General features: G+C 38.4%; 1 protein-coding gene across 5 annotated transcripts in view; it reads left to right on the forward strand.

Annotated features, from left to right (window-relative positions):
* The window catches only part of COQ3 (coenzyme Q3, methyltransferase), a 34,390-nt gene extending 20,122 nt beyond the window's left edge, over nt 1-14,268 (forward strand). For 2 of the 5 annotated variants that reach the window (XM_066361317.1, XM_066361316.1), the window contains exons 5-7: nt 237-479; nt 12,481-12,640; nt 13,818-14,259. In XM_066361317.1, coding sequence (XP_066217414.1) covers nt 237-479; nt 12,481-12,640; nt 13,818-14,029 — 615 coding nt within the window. In that variant the 3' untranslated portion in view covers nt 14,030-14,259. Of the gene's footprint in view, nt 1-236; nt 480-12,480; nt 12,641-13,817 lie in introns of all 5 variants that reach the window. The other 3 variants (XM_066361320.1, XM_066361319.1, XM_066361318.1) reach the window with 3 other exon arrangements.
* Nucleotides 14,269-15,834: the final 1,566 nt, after the last annotated feature.

Raw genomic sequence — 15,834 nt, forward strand, 5'->3', positions numbered from 1 at the left:
TTTTTCTTTTTCTTTTTGGTGTAGTCAGCAGGATACGAATAAGCTTTTTTATTGTATCAATAGAAATTTTCAATGTGTACAAGCTAGAGAAAATGATAATGAATATCCACGTTTCCATAAACGATTTTCAGTAATATCCCCTCATGGTTAATTTTGTTGCCTTTTTAATAAGCTTTTTATTGCTAACATGTGTTCTATTTTCTTCCTGAGGGTAACATTTTTTTTTATACTATTAGCCTCTAGGGCGGCTTGGGGCTTCAGTTATTGGAATTGATCCTGTGGATGAGAACATTAAAACAGCTCAGCACCATAAATCATTTGATCCAGTCTTGGATACGAGAGTAGAGTACAAAGCATGTTCCCTGGAAGATATTGTGGAAGAAACTGCGGAAACATTTGATGCTGTCGTAGCTTCTGAAGTTATAGAACATGTGCTTGATCTAGAAACATTTATACAGTGCTGTTGTCAAGTGTTAAAAGTAAGACTTATGGAGTTTACTTGTTTGATTTTTCTTGTCAGTGTGTATATGTATCCATAGCAATAACTGTTTCATAATATTTGAAACTAGGAAGCCAGGACTAGGGGACAGCATCTCCACTGGAGTTGACTTCTGCCTCTCAGTTTACCCCCATTACTGGAGTTTTCTAGATCCAATGTCTTGATGTCGAGGGAGCTTGAAAAATGTTGGCATTGAATATTATACAACCACCAATAGACTTATAGTGGTGTTCTTCCATTATACCTAATGGACAATGAATGACAATTACTAAGAAATTGGTTTGGATTAATATTTAAAAATCATTAGCATAAATTGACATGGCATTTGTTAAGTACTCTGTATGTGATATGTATAACAGTTTTCAGTTTATAAAATAATACTTAATACATATGATCTCACTTGATCTGACCTTCAACCAGATTAGGAAGGTAAGGCAGGCATTGTTATGACTTTTTTTTTTTAATTTAGACAATTAATTTTAATGGGGTGACATTGATTGATTAGATTCTGAGAAAACATTTCCAGATCATTTTGACATTGAATTATGTTGTATACCCATCACCCAAAGTCAAATTGTCCTCCGTCACCTTTTATTTGGTTTTCTTTATGCCTCTCTCCTCCTCCCACCCCCTCCCTCTCCACCCTTCCCCACCTGCTGGTAACCACTGCATGATTGTCCATGTCCATGGGTCTCATTTTTATGTCCCTCCTATGTATGGAATCATACAGTTCTTAGTTTTTTATGATTTACTTATTTCACTCAGTATAATGTTATCAAGGTCCATCCATGTTGTCGTAAATGACCCGATGTCATAATTTCTTATGGCTGAGTAGTATTCCATAGTGTATATGTACCACATCTTCTTTATCCTATCTTCTATTGAAAGACTTTTTGGTTGTTTCCATGTCTTGGCCACTGTGAACAATGCTGCAATGACAATGGGGCTGCATGTATCTTTATGTATCAGTGTTTTTGAGTTTTGGGGGTATATACCCAGTAGAGGGATTGCTGGGTCATATGGTAGTTCTAGTTTTAATTTTTTGAAGAACCACCATACTTTCTTCCATAATGATTGTACTACTTTACATTCCCACCAACACTGGATGAGGGTTCCTTTTTCTCCACAGCCTCTCCAACACTTGTTGTTACCTATCTTGTTGATAATAGCAAATCTAACAGGTGTGAGGTGGTATCTTATAGTATTTTTTTTTTTTGGTATTTTTCCGAAGCCAGAAACGGGGAGGCAGTCAGACAGATTCCCGCATGCGCCCGACCGGGATCCACCCGGCATGCCCACCAGGGGGCGATGCTCTGCCCATCTGGGGTGTTGCTCTGTTGCGACCGGAGCCACTCTAACACCTGAGGCAGAGGCCGCAGAGCCATCCTCAGCGCCCGGGCCAACTTTGCTCCAATGGAGCCTCGGCTGCGGGAAGGGAAGAGAGAGACAGAGAGGAAGGAGAGGGGGAAGGGTGGAGAAACAGATGGGCGCTTCTCCTGTGTGCCCTGGCCGGGAATTGAACCCGGGACTCCTGCACGCCAGGCCGACGCTCTACCACTGAGCCAACCGGCCAGGGCTTATTGTAGTTTTGATTTGCATTTCTCTAATAGCTAGTGAAGAAGTGAAGATGAGCATCTTTTCATATATCTTTAGGCTATTTGTATTTTTTCCTGGTAGAAGTGTCAGTTCATATCCTCTTCCCATTTTTTAATTGGATTGTTTGCTTATTTGTTGTTGAGTTGTTTTTTTTGTTTGTTTGTTTGCTTTTTTTTCCAAAGTGAGAAGTGGGGAGGGAGACCGACAGACTCCAGCATGCGCCTGACCAGGATCCACCAGGCATACCCACTAGGGGGCAATATTTGGCCCATCTGGGTCGTTTCTTCATTTCAACCAGAGCCATAGCGCCTGAGGTGGAGGCCATGGAGCTATCTTCAGCACCTGGGCCAACTTTGCTCCAATGGAGCCTTGGCTGCAGGAGGGGAAGAGAGAGATAGAAAGAAAGGAGAGGGGGAAGGGTGGAGACACAGATGGGCACTTCTCCTGTGCACCCTGACTGGGAATCGAACCCAGGACTTCCACACGCCGGGCCGACGCTGTACCATTGAGCCGACCAGCCAGGGCTATTGTTGAGTTTTGTGAGTTCTTTGTATATTTTGGATATTAGGCCCTTATCTGTGCTGTTGTTTGGAAATATCATCTCCCATTTAATTAGCTGTCTGTTTTGTTGTCAGTTTCTTTTGCTGTGCAAAAGCTTCTTAGTCTGATGTAGTCTCATTCATTTATCTTTGCCTTCACTTCCCTTGCCTTTAGAGTCAAATTCATAAAATGTTCTTTATGGCCAAGGTCAATGAGTTTAGTACCTATGTTTTCTTCTATGTAATTTATTGTTTCAGGTCTTATATCTAGGTCTTTGATCCATTTTGAATTAATTTTGGTACAAGGGGACATAGTCGAGTGTCATTCTTTTGCATGTGGCTCTTCAGTTTTTCCAGCACCATTTATTGAAGAGACTTTCTTTTCTGCGTTGTGTGTTTTTGGCTTCTTTATCAAAGATGATTTGACCATACATATGTGGTTTTATTTCTGGGCTCACTATTCTTTTCCATTGGTCTGAGTGTCTATTTTTCTGTTAATACCATGCTGTTTTGATTGTCATGGCTCTATAATATAATTTGAAGTCAGGTATCGTAATGCCTCCAGCTTTGTTCTTTTTCCTTAGGATTACTTTGGCTATTCAGGGTTTTTTGTAGTTCTAAATAACCTGATGATTTTTCTTCCATTTCTTTAAAAAATGACATTGGAATTTTAATGGGAATTGCATTAAATTTGTATACTGCTTTGGGTAATATGGTCATTTTAACTATATTTACTCTTCCTATCTAAGAACAAGGAATATTTTTTTATTTTATTGTATCTTTTTCGATTTCCCTTAACAGTGCTTTGTTTTTTTTATTATATGAGTCCTTTACATTCTTTGTTATGTTTATTCTTAGGTATTTTATTTATTTTGGTGCAACCGTAAAAGGTATTCTTTTCTTTTGAGTTTGTTTTCTTATGTTGTAATTGTTAGCATATTGGAAGGCAATAGACTTCTGTATATTAATTTTGTATCCTGCAACCTTACTGTATTGGTTTATTGTTTCTAATAGTCTTTTTGTGGAGTCTTTGGGGTTTTCGATGTACAGGATCATATCATCTGTAAAAAGTGAAACCTTTACTTCTTCTTTCCCAATATGAATGCCTTTTATTTCTTTCTCTTGTCTGATTGCTCTGGCTAAAACTTCCAGCACTATATTGAATAAGAGTGGAGGGAGTGGGCAGCCTTGTCCTGTTCCTGATTTTAGAGAAAAAGTCTTCAGGTTTTTTGCCATTTAATATGTACAATGTTAGCTGATGGTTTGTCATAAATAGCCTATATTATGTTGAGATAGTTTACTTCTATACCCATTTTGTTGAGTGTTTTAAACATAAAATGATGTTGTATTTTATCAAATGCCTTTTCTGCTTCTATTGATAGGGTCACATAGTTTTTGTTCTTTGTTTTGTTGATATGGTGTATTACGTTAACTGTTTTACGTATGTTGAACCATCTTTGTGATTCCGAGATGAATCCCACTTAATCTTGATGAGTTGTTTTTTTATGTGTTGTTGTATTTGATTTGCTAGTATTTTATTTAGGAATTTAGCTTTTGTATTCATTAGAGATATTGCTCTGCAGTTTTCTTTTTTGGGGTTGTCCTTGCCAGGTTTTGGTATGAGGGTTATGTTGGCCTCATAAAATGTGTTTGGAAGTATTGCTTCTTCTTCAATTATTTGGAAGACTTTGAGTAGGTAGGAACCAAGTCTTCTTTGAATGTTTGATAGAATTCACTAGTATAACCGTCTGGTCCTGGACTTTTATATATTTTTGGGGAGGTTTTTGATAGTTGTTTCTATTTCCTCCCTGCTTATGGGTCTGTTTAGGCTATCTACTTCTTCATGACTTAGTCTAGGAAGATTGTATTGTTCTAGGAATTTATCCATTTCTTCTAGATTGTTAAATTTGGTGGCATATAGTTCTTCATAGGTTTCTACAATAATATTTTATATATCTATGGTACCTGTGGTGATTTCTCCCCTTTCATTTTGGATTTTGTTTATATAAGTTCTTTCTCTTTTTTTTTTTAGTGAATCTTGCCAAGGGTTTGTCAATTTTGTTGATCTTTTCAAAGAACCAGCTCCTTGTTTTATTGATTTTTTTCTATAGTTTTTCTGTTCTGTATTTCATTTTCTTCTGCTCTGATTTTTATTATTTCCTTTCTTCTGCTGGTTTTGAGTTGCCTTTGTTCTTTCTTTTTCTAGTTCCTTAGGATGTGATGTTAAGTTGTTTACTTGAGCTATCTCTTATTTTTTCATATAAGCCTGTAGTGATATGGACTTCTCTCTTTTTTTTTTTTTTTTCCATTTTTCTGAAGCTGGAAACAGGGAGAGACAGTCAGACAGACTCCCGCATGCGCCCGACCGGGATCCACCCGGCACGCCCACCAGGGGCGGTGCTCTGCCCCCCAGGGGGCGATGCTCTGCCCATCCTGGGCGTCGCCATATTGCGACCAGAGCCACTCTAGCGCCTGAGGCAGAGGCCACAGAGCCATGCCCAGCGCCCGGGCCATCTTTGCTCCAATGGAGCCTTGGCTGCGGGAGGGGAAGAGAGAGACAGAGAGGAAAGCGCGGCGGAGGGGTGGAGAAGCAAATGGGTGCTTCTCCTATGTGCCCTGGCCGGGAATCGAACCCGGGTCCTCCGCACGCTAGGCCGACGCTCTACCGCTGAGCCATAGACTTCTCTCTTATTACTGCTTTTGCTGCATCCCAGAGATTCTGATATGTTGTATTGTCATTTTCGTTTGTCAGTATGTATCTTTTGATCTTGCTTTTATTTCTTCTTTGACCCATTCATTTTTTAGAAGCATGTTTAATTTCCACAGTTTTGTTGGTTTGTTTACTTCTTTTTTGCAGTTGAATTCTAGTTTCAAAGCTTTATGATCAGAGAATATGCTTGGTATAATTTCAGTCTTTTTGAATTTGTTGATGTTAGTTTTGTGGCCCAGCATATGGTCAGTTCTTAAGAATGTTCCATGTACATTGGAGGAAAATGTATACTCTGGCGTTTTGGGATGAAATGTCCTTTCGATGTCTATCATATCCAATTGTTCTGTTGTTTTTGTTTAAGGCCCAAATTTTTTATTGATTTTCTGTTTGCATGAATGATGTACGGCCATCAGCGGTGTATTGAGTTTTCCCAGTATGATTGTATTTTTGTCAGTTTTTATTTTTAGACCAGTTAGTAGATGTCTTATATACTTTGGTGCTCCTTGGTTTGGTGCATATATATTAAGAATGTTATGTCTTCGTGATTCATTGTCCCCTTTATCATTATAAAATGCCCATCTTTATCTCTGCTTACCTTTCCTGTCTTGTAGTAAGCATTGTTAGATATGAGTATGGCTACACCTGCTTTTCTTTGGATGTTATTTTCTTGGAGAATTGTTTTCTAACCTTTCACTTTGAATTTGTTTTTATTCTTGTAGCTTAGATTTGTTTCTTGAAGGCGGCATACAGTTGTTTTTTCTTTTTTGATCTACTCTGCTACTCTGTGTCTTTTTATTGGTGAGTTCAATCCAATCCATTTACATTTAATGTAATTATTGACACTTGAGGGTTTCCAATCGCCATTTTATATATTGCTTTCTGATATGTCTATATCTTGTATGGTTCTTCTCTTTTGTTTTTCTGTCATTTATTTTTGTTTGGTTGTATTCCATACTTCTTTTCTCTGTTTCTTCTTTTTTCTAAGCCATGTGTTTCTGTAGTGGTTTTTTCAGGGGTGGTTACCATTAGGTAATAAAAAGGATATATATCATATTCATTGTAGCACATTATCTCATGAGTGCTTCTGCATTCCATCCTCCTTTGCTACTGTTAATCTTTGTCTTCTCTCCTATTTTGTTTTTGTTGTCACAGATTAATCTTGTTTTTATTGTGATTTTGTTGGAGCTTTTACTTGTAATTTTGTTTTGTTTTGTTCTTTGTATCTGGCCGGATAACCCCCTTTAGTATTTCCTGAAGTGGGAGTTTTCTGGTGATAAATTTCCTCATCTTTTTTATATCTTTGAAAGTTTATTTCCCCTTTGTATTTGAAGGATAGCTTTGATGGATATAATATTTGCCAGAAGTTCCTCTCTTTCAGTACTTTAATTATTGGGGTCCACTGTCTTCTGGCTTATAGAGTTTCTGCTGAGAAATCTAGTGATAGTCTATTGGGCCTTTCTTTATATGTTATATTCTTCTTTTCCCTGCTGCCTTGAGGATTTTTTCTTTGTCATTGGTTTGTGATAATTTCATTACAATGTGTCCTGGAGTAGGTCTGTTTGGGTTAAGGTAACTCGGTGTTCTGTTTGCTTCTTGGATTTGGGGCTCTAATGCTTTCCACAGGCTTGGGAAATTCTCGATTATTTGTTTGAGTATGTTCTCCATTCCATTTTCTCTCTCTCCTCCTTTTGATATACCCATTATTCCTATGTTGGTCTTTCTGATGGAGTCAGACAATTCCTGTAGGGCTTTCTCATTTTTTTTTTAAGTCGTGAGTCTCTCTCCTCTTCTCTCTGTAATATCTCTAGTTGCCTGTCTTCTAAATCACTAATTCTCTCCTCTATCTAGCCTGTTCTATTAGCTAAACTTGTTACCTCATTTTTTAGTTCATATATTGAGTTTTTCATCTCTATTTGGTTCATTTTTAAAGTTTCAATTTTCTTGGTGAAGTATTCTTTTTGTTCATTGAATTGTTTTTTGAGTACTCTAAATTGCTTTTCCATGCTTTCTTGTATTTATCTGAGTATTTTTAGGACTTCAATTTTTAATTCTCTGTCATTTAACTCCAAGGTTTTCAAGCAATTGAAATTTTTTTTAGAGATTTTTTTTATCATCTATCTGAGCTACATCTCTGTCTTTTGTACCCATGATATTTGATTTATTTTTCCTTAATGGCATTTGAGAGTTGTGTTGTTAATAACACTAATAAGAGATAATTTTAAAAATTAAACAAAAATAGAAACAATACAATGAAAAAATTAAAATTCTCTAATGATAAGTGGAACAAAAACTACAGAGAACATGGAACAGGAAAAATGACATAAGAGATAAAAAATGAAGTCAAAACCATGCAAAATGCCACAAAGAAATATATGAATCCAAAATAAAATAATATGTTGATGACAATTGAATGAGAGAAAAAGAAAAAGAAAAAAAAGAGAAAAAAAAGTAAAGGTTTTTGAAATGAAACCCTTATTAAAAAACAAGAATGAAAAATGTAACAACTATGGATAATGAAGTTCAAAAGGAAAAGGAAAGAATAAAACGGAAAGAAGATAAAGTAGCCAAAATGGACAAAAAATATATAAAATGTTAAAAAATGTATGTATGGTTTTCCTAGTTTTGAGAGGTAGCTTTGTTTTTTTTTGGCAGGTGGCACTGTACTACAGGCTCTTGAGCAGAGGTTTGCTGTTGTGTCACTATGGCAATAACGTATGCTAGGCCTCAGTCTCCTTGGTAGATGAGGCTTGTTAGGGCTTGGAGGCTCTGACAGTTGAAGTCTCAGTTAGTTTTCCAGATGCCTCTCCTTATGTCTCTCCCCATTTAGCTAGCAACCTGGGGACTTAGCTGTAAGTTTCGCCCCAACCACTGCTTGCAGAGGAAGAGACTCTAAGAGCGGCCAAGTCCTTCTTCCAGTACTGCTCAAAGCACAGTTCTGGGTAAGGCTGTGCCAACCAGAGCTGCCAGGAAGAGCAGGGAGGGCTGGGATCTGATTGCAGATCAAGCACCTTTCTAAGGGCCCCCAGGCACGTCTAGAATGCCTCAGCGCTCTGTGGGTGTAATCTTCATAGGCTTCTTCCTTGTGCCCTGTTTGGTAACCTGCAGCAAGCCACGTGCGCACTCAGCCCCCAGGACTTCAGTGGTGCACACGGAGGTCTGCTTTTCTCCACTTAGAGACACACAGTGCCTGTGATCTCAGTCAGAGCCAGGAATGCAGGAATGCGCTTTGAAACCTGTATCGGGTTCTGACCTGTGGTGGCGCAGTGGGTAAAAGCATCGACCTGAAACACTGAGGTCCCCAGTTCGAAACCCCGGGCTTCCCTGGTCGAGGCACATATGGGAGTTGATGCTTTCTGCTCCTCCCTCCCTTCTCTCTCTGTCTCTGTCTCTGTCTCTCTCTCTCTGTCTCCTCTCTCTAAAATGAAGAAATAAAATCTAAAAATAAATAAATAAAAATAATTTTTAAATGTGGTTTAAAAAAAAAAAAAAGAAACCTGTATCGGCCTGGTGGAGGTGCCCCACCCAGACAGGTCCAGGCCTAGGGATCCTGGCCCTTGCGCACTTCTCTTGCTGTTGGTCCTCGAGCCAGGAATACACAAAGATGCTGGCAACAGCCCACGCAGATGTCCACCACTGATAATCTCAGGCTAAGCCCTCCTGCTCGCAAGCGCACGTGCCCACACCAGAGGTGCCAGGTGGAGCCACTTGCACACTGCCCGCAATCACAAAGTTGGGTGTGCACAAAGCTGCCATCACTGGTGCCAGCTCCCGCAGGCACCCCGCACCAGTAACTTTTGTCAGAGCCTGCCGCCTGTGCTCGCCCTGTGTCCGTGATCTCAGGCAGAGCCAGCGCTTTCTCTCCTCTGCTTGATCATCCACCCTAGCCCTGCTCCTTCCCTCTGCCCCAGACCCTCTGCTTCGCTTGGTTCCAGATGAAAGCATTCCTTCCTCAGATCAGTGAGGAAAGTGAAATACTCAGTTCTCCATTTTATTTCCTTCAGAGTGGGTTATTTTTGCCCAATCATACCTTTGTCTCTCATGTGTGTATATTTCAGGTGCTCCTGAGATTTTTTTCTCTGTCTCTAGTTGTTGAATTTGTTGAAATTTCAAGGGGAGATATCGGGAGTACCCCTCACGGCTCCATTTTTTTGATGTCACTCTGTTATAACCGTCTTTGACCAATGAAGGTCAGAATTTAGGAGATGTCAAAGGTCATTTTGTCGTTAAGTCAAAGGTCACTAGGTACTAAAGTGGAGTTTAAACCTACATCTTTTGATTCCAAATCTGTTTTTTCCCGTTACATTATTATGCTTATATAATTTGCCACAGACTTAGTCCTCTGAAAGTAGATCCAATTTTTTTTAAATAAATTTCTTTAAAGTATTATTATTTTTAAATTTTATTTATTGATATTTAGATGGGGGGAGAGAGAGGAGAGAAGCAGGAAGTATCAACTCATAGTTGCTTCCCATATGTGCCTTAACCAGGCAAACCCAGGGTTTAGAACCAGCAACCTCAGCAGTCCAAGTCGACACTTTTTCCACTGTACCACCATCAGGCCCTAAAGTTTTATTAATATTATTATTACTATATTGCCTCTGTTTATGTATTTAAGAGCTAACACCATAAGGTCAAGAGCTAAAAGAATGTAATACTTAGCCTTTACCTAAATAGAGCTTTTTTTGCTTTTTTTTTTTTAAGTGAGAGGAAGGAAGGTATAAAGACAGACTTTCTCATGGGCCCTGACTGTGATCCACCTGGCAAACCTGTCTGGGGCCAATACCTAAATCAGTGTCTGAGGCCGATGCTTGTACAAGTTGAGCTGCAAGAGGAGAAGAAGAGAAGGGGAAAATGGAGGGGAAGAGAAGCAGATGATCACTTTTCTTGTGTGCTCTGACCAGGAATTGAACCCGGGATGTTCATACTTCAGGTCAATGCTCTATCCACTGGACCAAACAGAGCTTTGTAAAGACCTTTTTTTCTTTTGAATAATTTTAGAGTTAACAGAAGAGTTGCAGAAATAATACCGAGCATTCACACAGATGCTTCACCTAGTTTCCCCGACTTTTAACAATTTTTTCCCCTAGCTCTATTAAGACATAGTTGACACATAGTGATTTTCAAGAAAGTATTTTAGAAAACTGGAATTTCTCAGAGAAAAGTTACAGTGTGTGATGAAATAGTGTTTGGTATTTTAGATTTCATTTAAATGTACTTGGCAATATTTCAAGGCCTCTTTTATTTTTTTGTATTTTTCTGAAATTAGAAGCAGGGAGGCAGACAGACTCCTTCATGCGCCCTAGGGGTATCCACCCGTCATGCCCACCAGGGGGCGATGCTCTGCCCATCTGGGTATTGCTCCGTTGCTGCTGGAGCCATTCTAGCACCTGAGGTGGGGGCCATGGAGCCGTCCTCAGTGCCCGAGCCAACTTTGCTCCAATGGAGCCTTGGCTGTGGAAGGGGAAGAAAGAGACAGAGAGGAAGGAGAGGGGGAGGGGTGGAGAAGCAGATGGGTGCTTCTCCTGTGTGCCCTGACCAGGAATCAAACCCGGGACTTCCACACGCCAGGCCAACACTCTACTGCTGAGCTAACTAGCCAGGGCTAAATCTCTTTTTTTCTATTTTTGGTTTGCAGTGGTATTTGAGGTATATTCTTTTCTATATAGGTACATACCAGGTGGGGCAAAAGTAGGTTTACTGTTGTAAGTATGTAAAACAGAGTTGTTCTTTGTATTTTTCTTTTTTTTAAGCAAGGGGGGGCAAGACAGGAAGGGATAGAGATGAGAATCATCAGCTCATAGTTGTGGCACCTTAGTTGTTTATTGATTGCTTTCTCATATGTGCCTTGATGGGGGAGGGGGTGCTCCAGGTGAGCAACCTGTGCTCAAGCCAGCAACCTTGAGCTTCAAGCCAGAGACCTTTTGGCTCAAGCCAGAGACCATGGAGTCATATCTATGATCCCATGTTCAAGCTGATGACCCCACACTCAAACCAGTGAGCACATGCTCAAGCCAGATGAGCCCATGCTTAAGCTGGCAACCGCAGAGTTTTGAACCTGGGTTTTCAGTGTCCTAGGCCAATGCTGTATACACTGTGCCACCACCTGGTCAGGCATGAACCAGAGTTTATACTTTCACTATTATTTATTAATTATTGTATTAATTTCCATACCAACAACTGTAAACCTACTTTTTCCCCATCCTGTATATAGTTATGATTATTTTAAAGAAACTCTTGGGCATTTTGTCCTCAACACACTAATAAGAATGTGTAAAAGAGGGGGGAGATGCTAATGTCCTTGCCATTTTAGGGAGTAAATATAAGAAACAATATAAATATAGTTACTAAAAAATGGCAGACTGAACAGTTGCATAAGTAGTATGTATTCATTCAAAGTGCTTATTTTGATCTCTTCATATTCTTTATATTAATAAAATTAACAAAAAATCTTTTCAGACCTTAATCATTAATGTTTTTGTCAAAGAACAATTACTGACTCGCCTGCACAAGATGTGGTGCTGAAGAAGTTAGACAGACTTAGCACCCAAAGAGAACAGTGTTGACACATGTCAAAACATAAATTAGGCTCTGGCTCAGTGGCTCAGTTGGTTAGAGCTTGTCCCAGTACCACAAGGTTGCAGGTTCAATCCCCAGTCAGAGCACACACAACAGTCAACCAATGAATGCATAAATAAATGGAATAGCAAATTGATGTTTCTCTCTCTCTCTCTTACTCTCTCCTTCCTCTCTCTCTACAATCAATAAAAAAGTTAATAAATAAAAACATAAATGTGGACATGTATCAAGGAAGAGAAGCCTAACCTCATTTCTATATTTTATTATAAAGTATTTGATATATACAAAGCAATGTCTATAATATATATAAATATAAGTCATAGTAATGTATACTTTTAAGAGTTGTAAGCACAGTTGTATAAATTCAGTGAGTCTAGCAATAGTGGACTGCCTTTAGTAATGAATTTCCCAAGAGAAAAATATACTATTTTGGCAAAATATATTTATGTATCTTAACTGCACTTTATTTGGGAGGAAGGAGAAGGGTGGGGAAAGCCAAGCCTTTACCTAACTGATGCTCCTGACATTTAAAATTTTACTTCTATGCATATATTTTTCAGCCTGGTGGTTCTTTATTCATTACTACAATTAACAAAACGCAGCTATCCTATGCCTTGGGAATTGTTTTTTCAGAGCAAATTGCAGGTATTGTACCAAAAGGTACTCATACCTGGGAGAAATTTGTTTCACCCGAAAAACTAGAAAGCATTCTGGAATCAAGTAAGTACTAAGAATTTAAAAAATTTTACAAAGCCTAGCTGAACTTTTCATGTACCTAAAATTATTAACCACAAAACCTAGCACTTAATTACGTAGGCCACAATTCCTTCGATACTGGCGTCATCTCATCAACTAGACCATAAACTCCTTGAGGCTGGGATGAAGTATTAAATACCACTTCTTTCTCATCTGTGGCCTAATCCAGGGCCAAGCAGATTATAGGTGATCAGTAAATGCTTTGTGGCTGTTTATCCTCAGCTGTTTAAAAATGAGGTACAAATGTCAATTATTTTACACAGTCTTCTTGAAGCCCTCTTTGTATCAGCTTATCTTAAATAATAATTTTCCTCATAGCCCCATAGTCAGATATATTTTGAACTCCCTTGTCATGTTTTATGTATTTTGTATTTTATACTACTTATAGCATGCCCTATATTATGATATTTTTGTGTTTTAAGCCCTTATCTGGCCTATAAGTTCCTTGAAGTCAAAAGTATAGTATATCTCCTTTTGGACTCACTGCAATGCCTGGCTCCACTTTACACATCGTGAGCATTGGATTGATGTGTTGAATTCCAGTCAACTAATAACGTTTCTCCGTTCATTTACTTAGCATTTGGTGTTCCTATTAAGTACTTAGACTCATGTATCTCTCATGCTTTTTGTTCATAAAACAATGTATCATTAAACTGGCTTTTACTTGTAATATTATTAGTCTAATGCAGTGTCGTAAATTCTAAAGAATTCTGCAACTCAGTTGACAATAGAGTAGAAAAAATATTTTAAAGATGCTTTATAGGAACAGTCACTTGTTGGCAAGTATTTTTTAAAAACAGCTAATGTTTATTGAGTACTTACCAAATTCTAAGCACTTTATACACATATCTCACCTAATTCTAACAACTCTGTGATATTTATTCTGTCCATGTGAGAAAACTGAAATTCAGAAAGGTGAAGTCACTTGCCCAGGGTCATCTAATAGATGCCAGAGTCGGGATTTGACCCCCAGCAGTCGGTGTTAGAGTACTGTGTTGCAGTAAGGAATGCTCAGCACATGGTTACAGAGTATTTCTGCTTATTGAGTTAGGAATCCTTTTTACACACAGAGTTGCATGAGACTCTTGGCACTTGGAAGGTAAATATTTATTAAATCTGTTCTTTGTAATATGTTTTTCAGATGGTCTGTCAGTTCAGACTGTGGTAGGAATGATCTACAACCCCTTCTCCGGTTATTGGCATTGGAGTGAGAATACAAGCCTGAACTATGCAGCCCATGCTGTGAGACAGGAGGACCCAGGGCCTGCTGAGCTTGTTTTAAAGGGGGAAGCAGAAGAGCTCCAGGCCAATGCCTCTGCCAGCCCAGGTGTGCACGACGAGCTGAAGAAATGAAGTGTTTCTAAGGACTGTAGTAAAATGGCTTAAAAGCTTGATGTTTACAAATACAAAAAATATACAGTTTAATTTTTCATAGAGGATTGTGCAGAAAAGAAATCAATAAAATGGGCTAAAAACCTTGAATAAAAGTTTTTGTTGTTTCATTCAATAGCTACTTTCAAGGGATTATTGTATTGATAAAGTGTTTTGTGTTAGGTATGGTGCAATTTAGGAGTTCACATTTCTCAGCCTTTGTTATATAAATGGGGTGTGCATAGTTCACTGTGTCTTACAGATTTTATATATTTTTTCAGCATGTATGCACATACATATATGCTGTAATATATTTTAATTTAAAGAAATCTGAATTATCTATGTTCTTTATTTGGTTTTAGTTAAAGACAGTTTTGCTTCTGACTGATGAAAACCAAATATAGTTTTATACCACATATATTTGGGAAGATAAATGATATTTTTTCCATTAAATTATAGTTTATTAGAAAGCAAATGGATTGTTAAATATATGCTGGATTTAGATTTAAACATTAAAATCAAGAAGTTTAGCTAATGCAGGACGTACTTCTCTATATTGTCCCATAAATGTTTTATGGCACCTTTTTTTTTTTTTAAGTAGAAAGGATTTTTTAAAACTTAATTTAAACATTCAGTTATGAAAATTTCCTTTTCACCTAATTTTTATAATTAAAGGGGCTGACTTGAAATATATCTTTTTGACTCTTGACATATGTGAGTCTCTGGCTTTTTTTGAAGTCCACTGCTGTATAGGGACATTCATAGGGGGTGTTGACCAAATGTGACAAACATGGATGTGAATGCGTGTGACCCACGTAGGAGGTCAGCTTTTACTTTCTAGTCTTTTTTCACTTTTAATTTTATATATTTTCTGTATTCCTTTGTCAATGTTTGTTGGATTGGGCTTCTCAGGCAAATATTTCTCTACCATCCTAGGCTATCATTTTCTTGTACTCAGTATTATTTCAAGGGAGAAAACAAATTTGAAGAATTAAGAGAGAAATTTTAGCTTTAGTTGCTAATGTCTAATTAGGACACTAGAAATTAGGAGCTCCCATTGGACTGCATATAAAAGTTTGACTCACTTGACCAGGCAGTAGCACAGAGAGCTAGAGTGTTGGCCTGGTATCCTGAGGACACAGGTTTGAAACCCCGAGGTTGCTGACTTGAGCGCTGTCTCATATGGCTTGAGCGCGGGCTCACCAGCTTGAGTGCAGCATTGCTGGTTTGAGTGTGAGATCATAGACAAGACCCCATGATTGCAGGGTTGAATTCCAAGGTTGCTGGCTCTGCTGGAGCCCCTAGTGCAGGCACATACAAGAAAGTAATCAATGAACAACTAAGGTTCCACAATTGTGAGTTGATGCTTCTCATCTTTCTCCCTTTCCCTCTCTTGCTTGCTAAAAAAAAAAAAAGTTTGACTTTATAAAAATAATAAATAAAAGTTTGATTCTAAGTCTGAATTCTGATAGTTTTATTCTTGGGAGGCAAGGCTGGTACAAATCAATCAATGTGATTCATCACATAAACAAAAGGAAGGAGAAAAACCACATGATAATTTCAATAGATGCAGAAAAAGCATTTGATAAAATCCAGCACCCATTCGTGATCAAAACTCTCAGCAAAGTGGGAATACAGGGAACATACCTCAACATGATAAAGACCATCTATGACAAACCCACAGTCAACATCATACTCAATGGGCAAAAATTAAAAGCAATCCCCTTAAGATCAGGAACAAGGCAGGGGTGCCCTCTTTCACCACTCTTATTCAACATAGTTCTGGA

This window comes from Saccopteryx leptura, chromosome 1, assembly GCF_036850995.1.
Source record: "Saccopteryx leptura isolate mSacLep1 chromosome 1, mSacLep1_pri_phased_curated, whole genome shotgun sequence".
Lineage (NCBI taxonomy): Eukaryota > Metazoa > Chordata > Mammalia > Chiroptera > Emballonuridae > Saccopteryx > Saccopteryx leptura.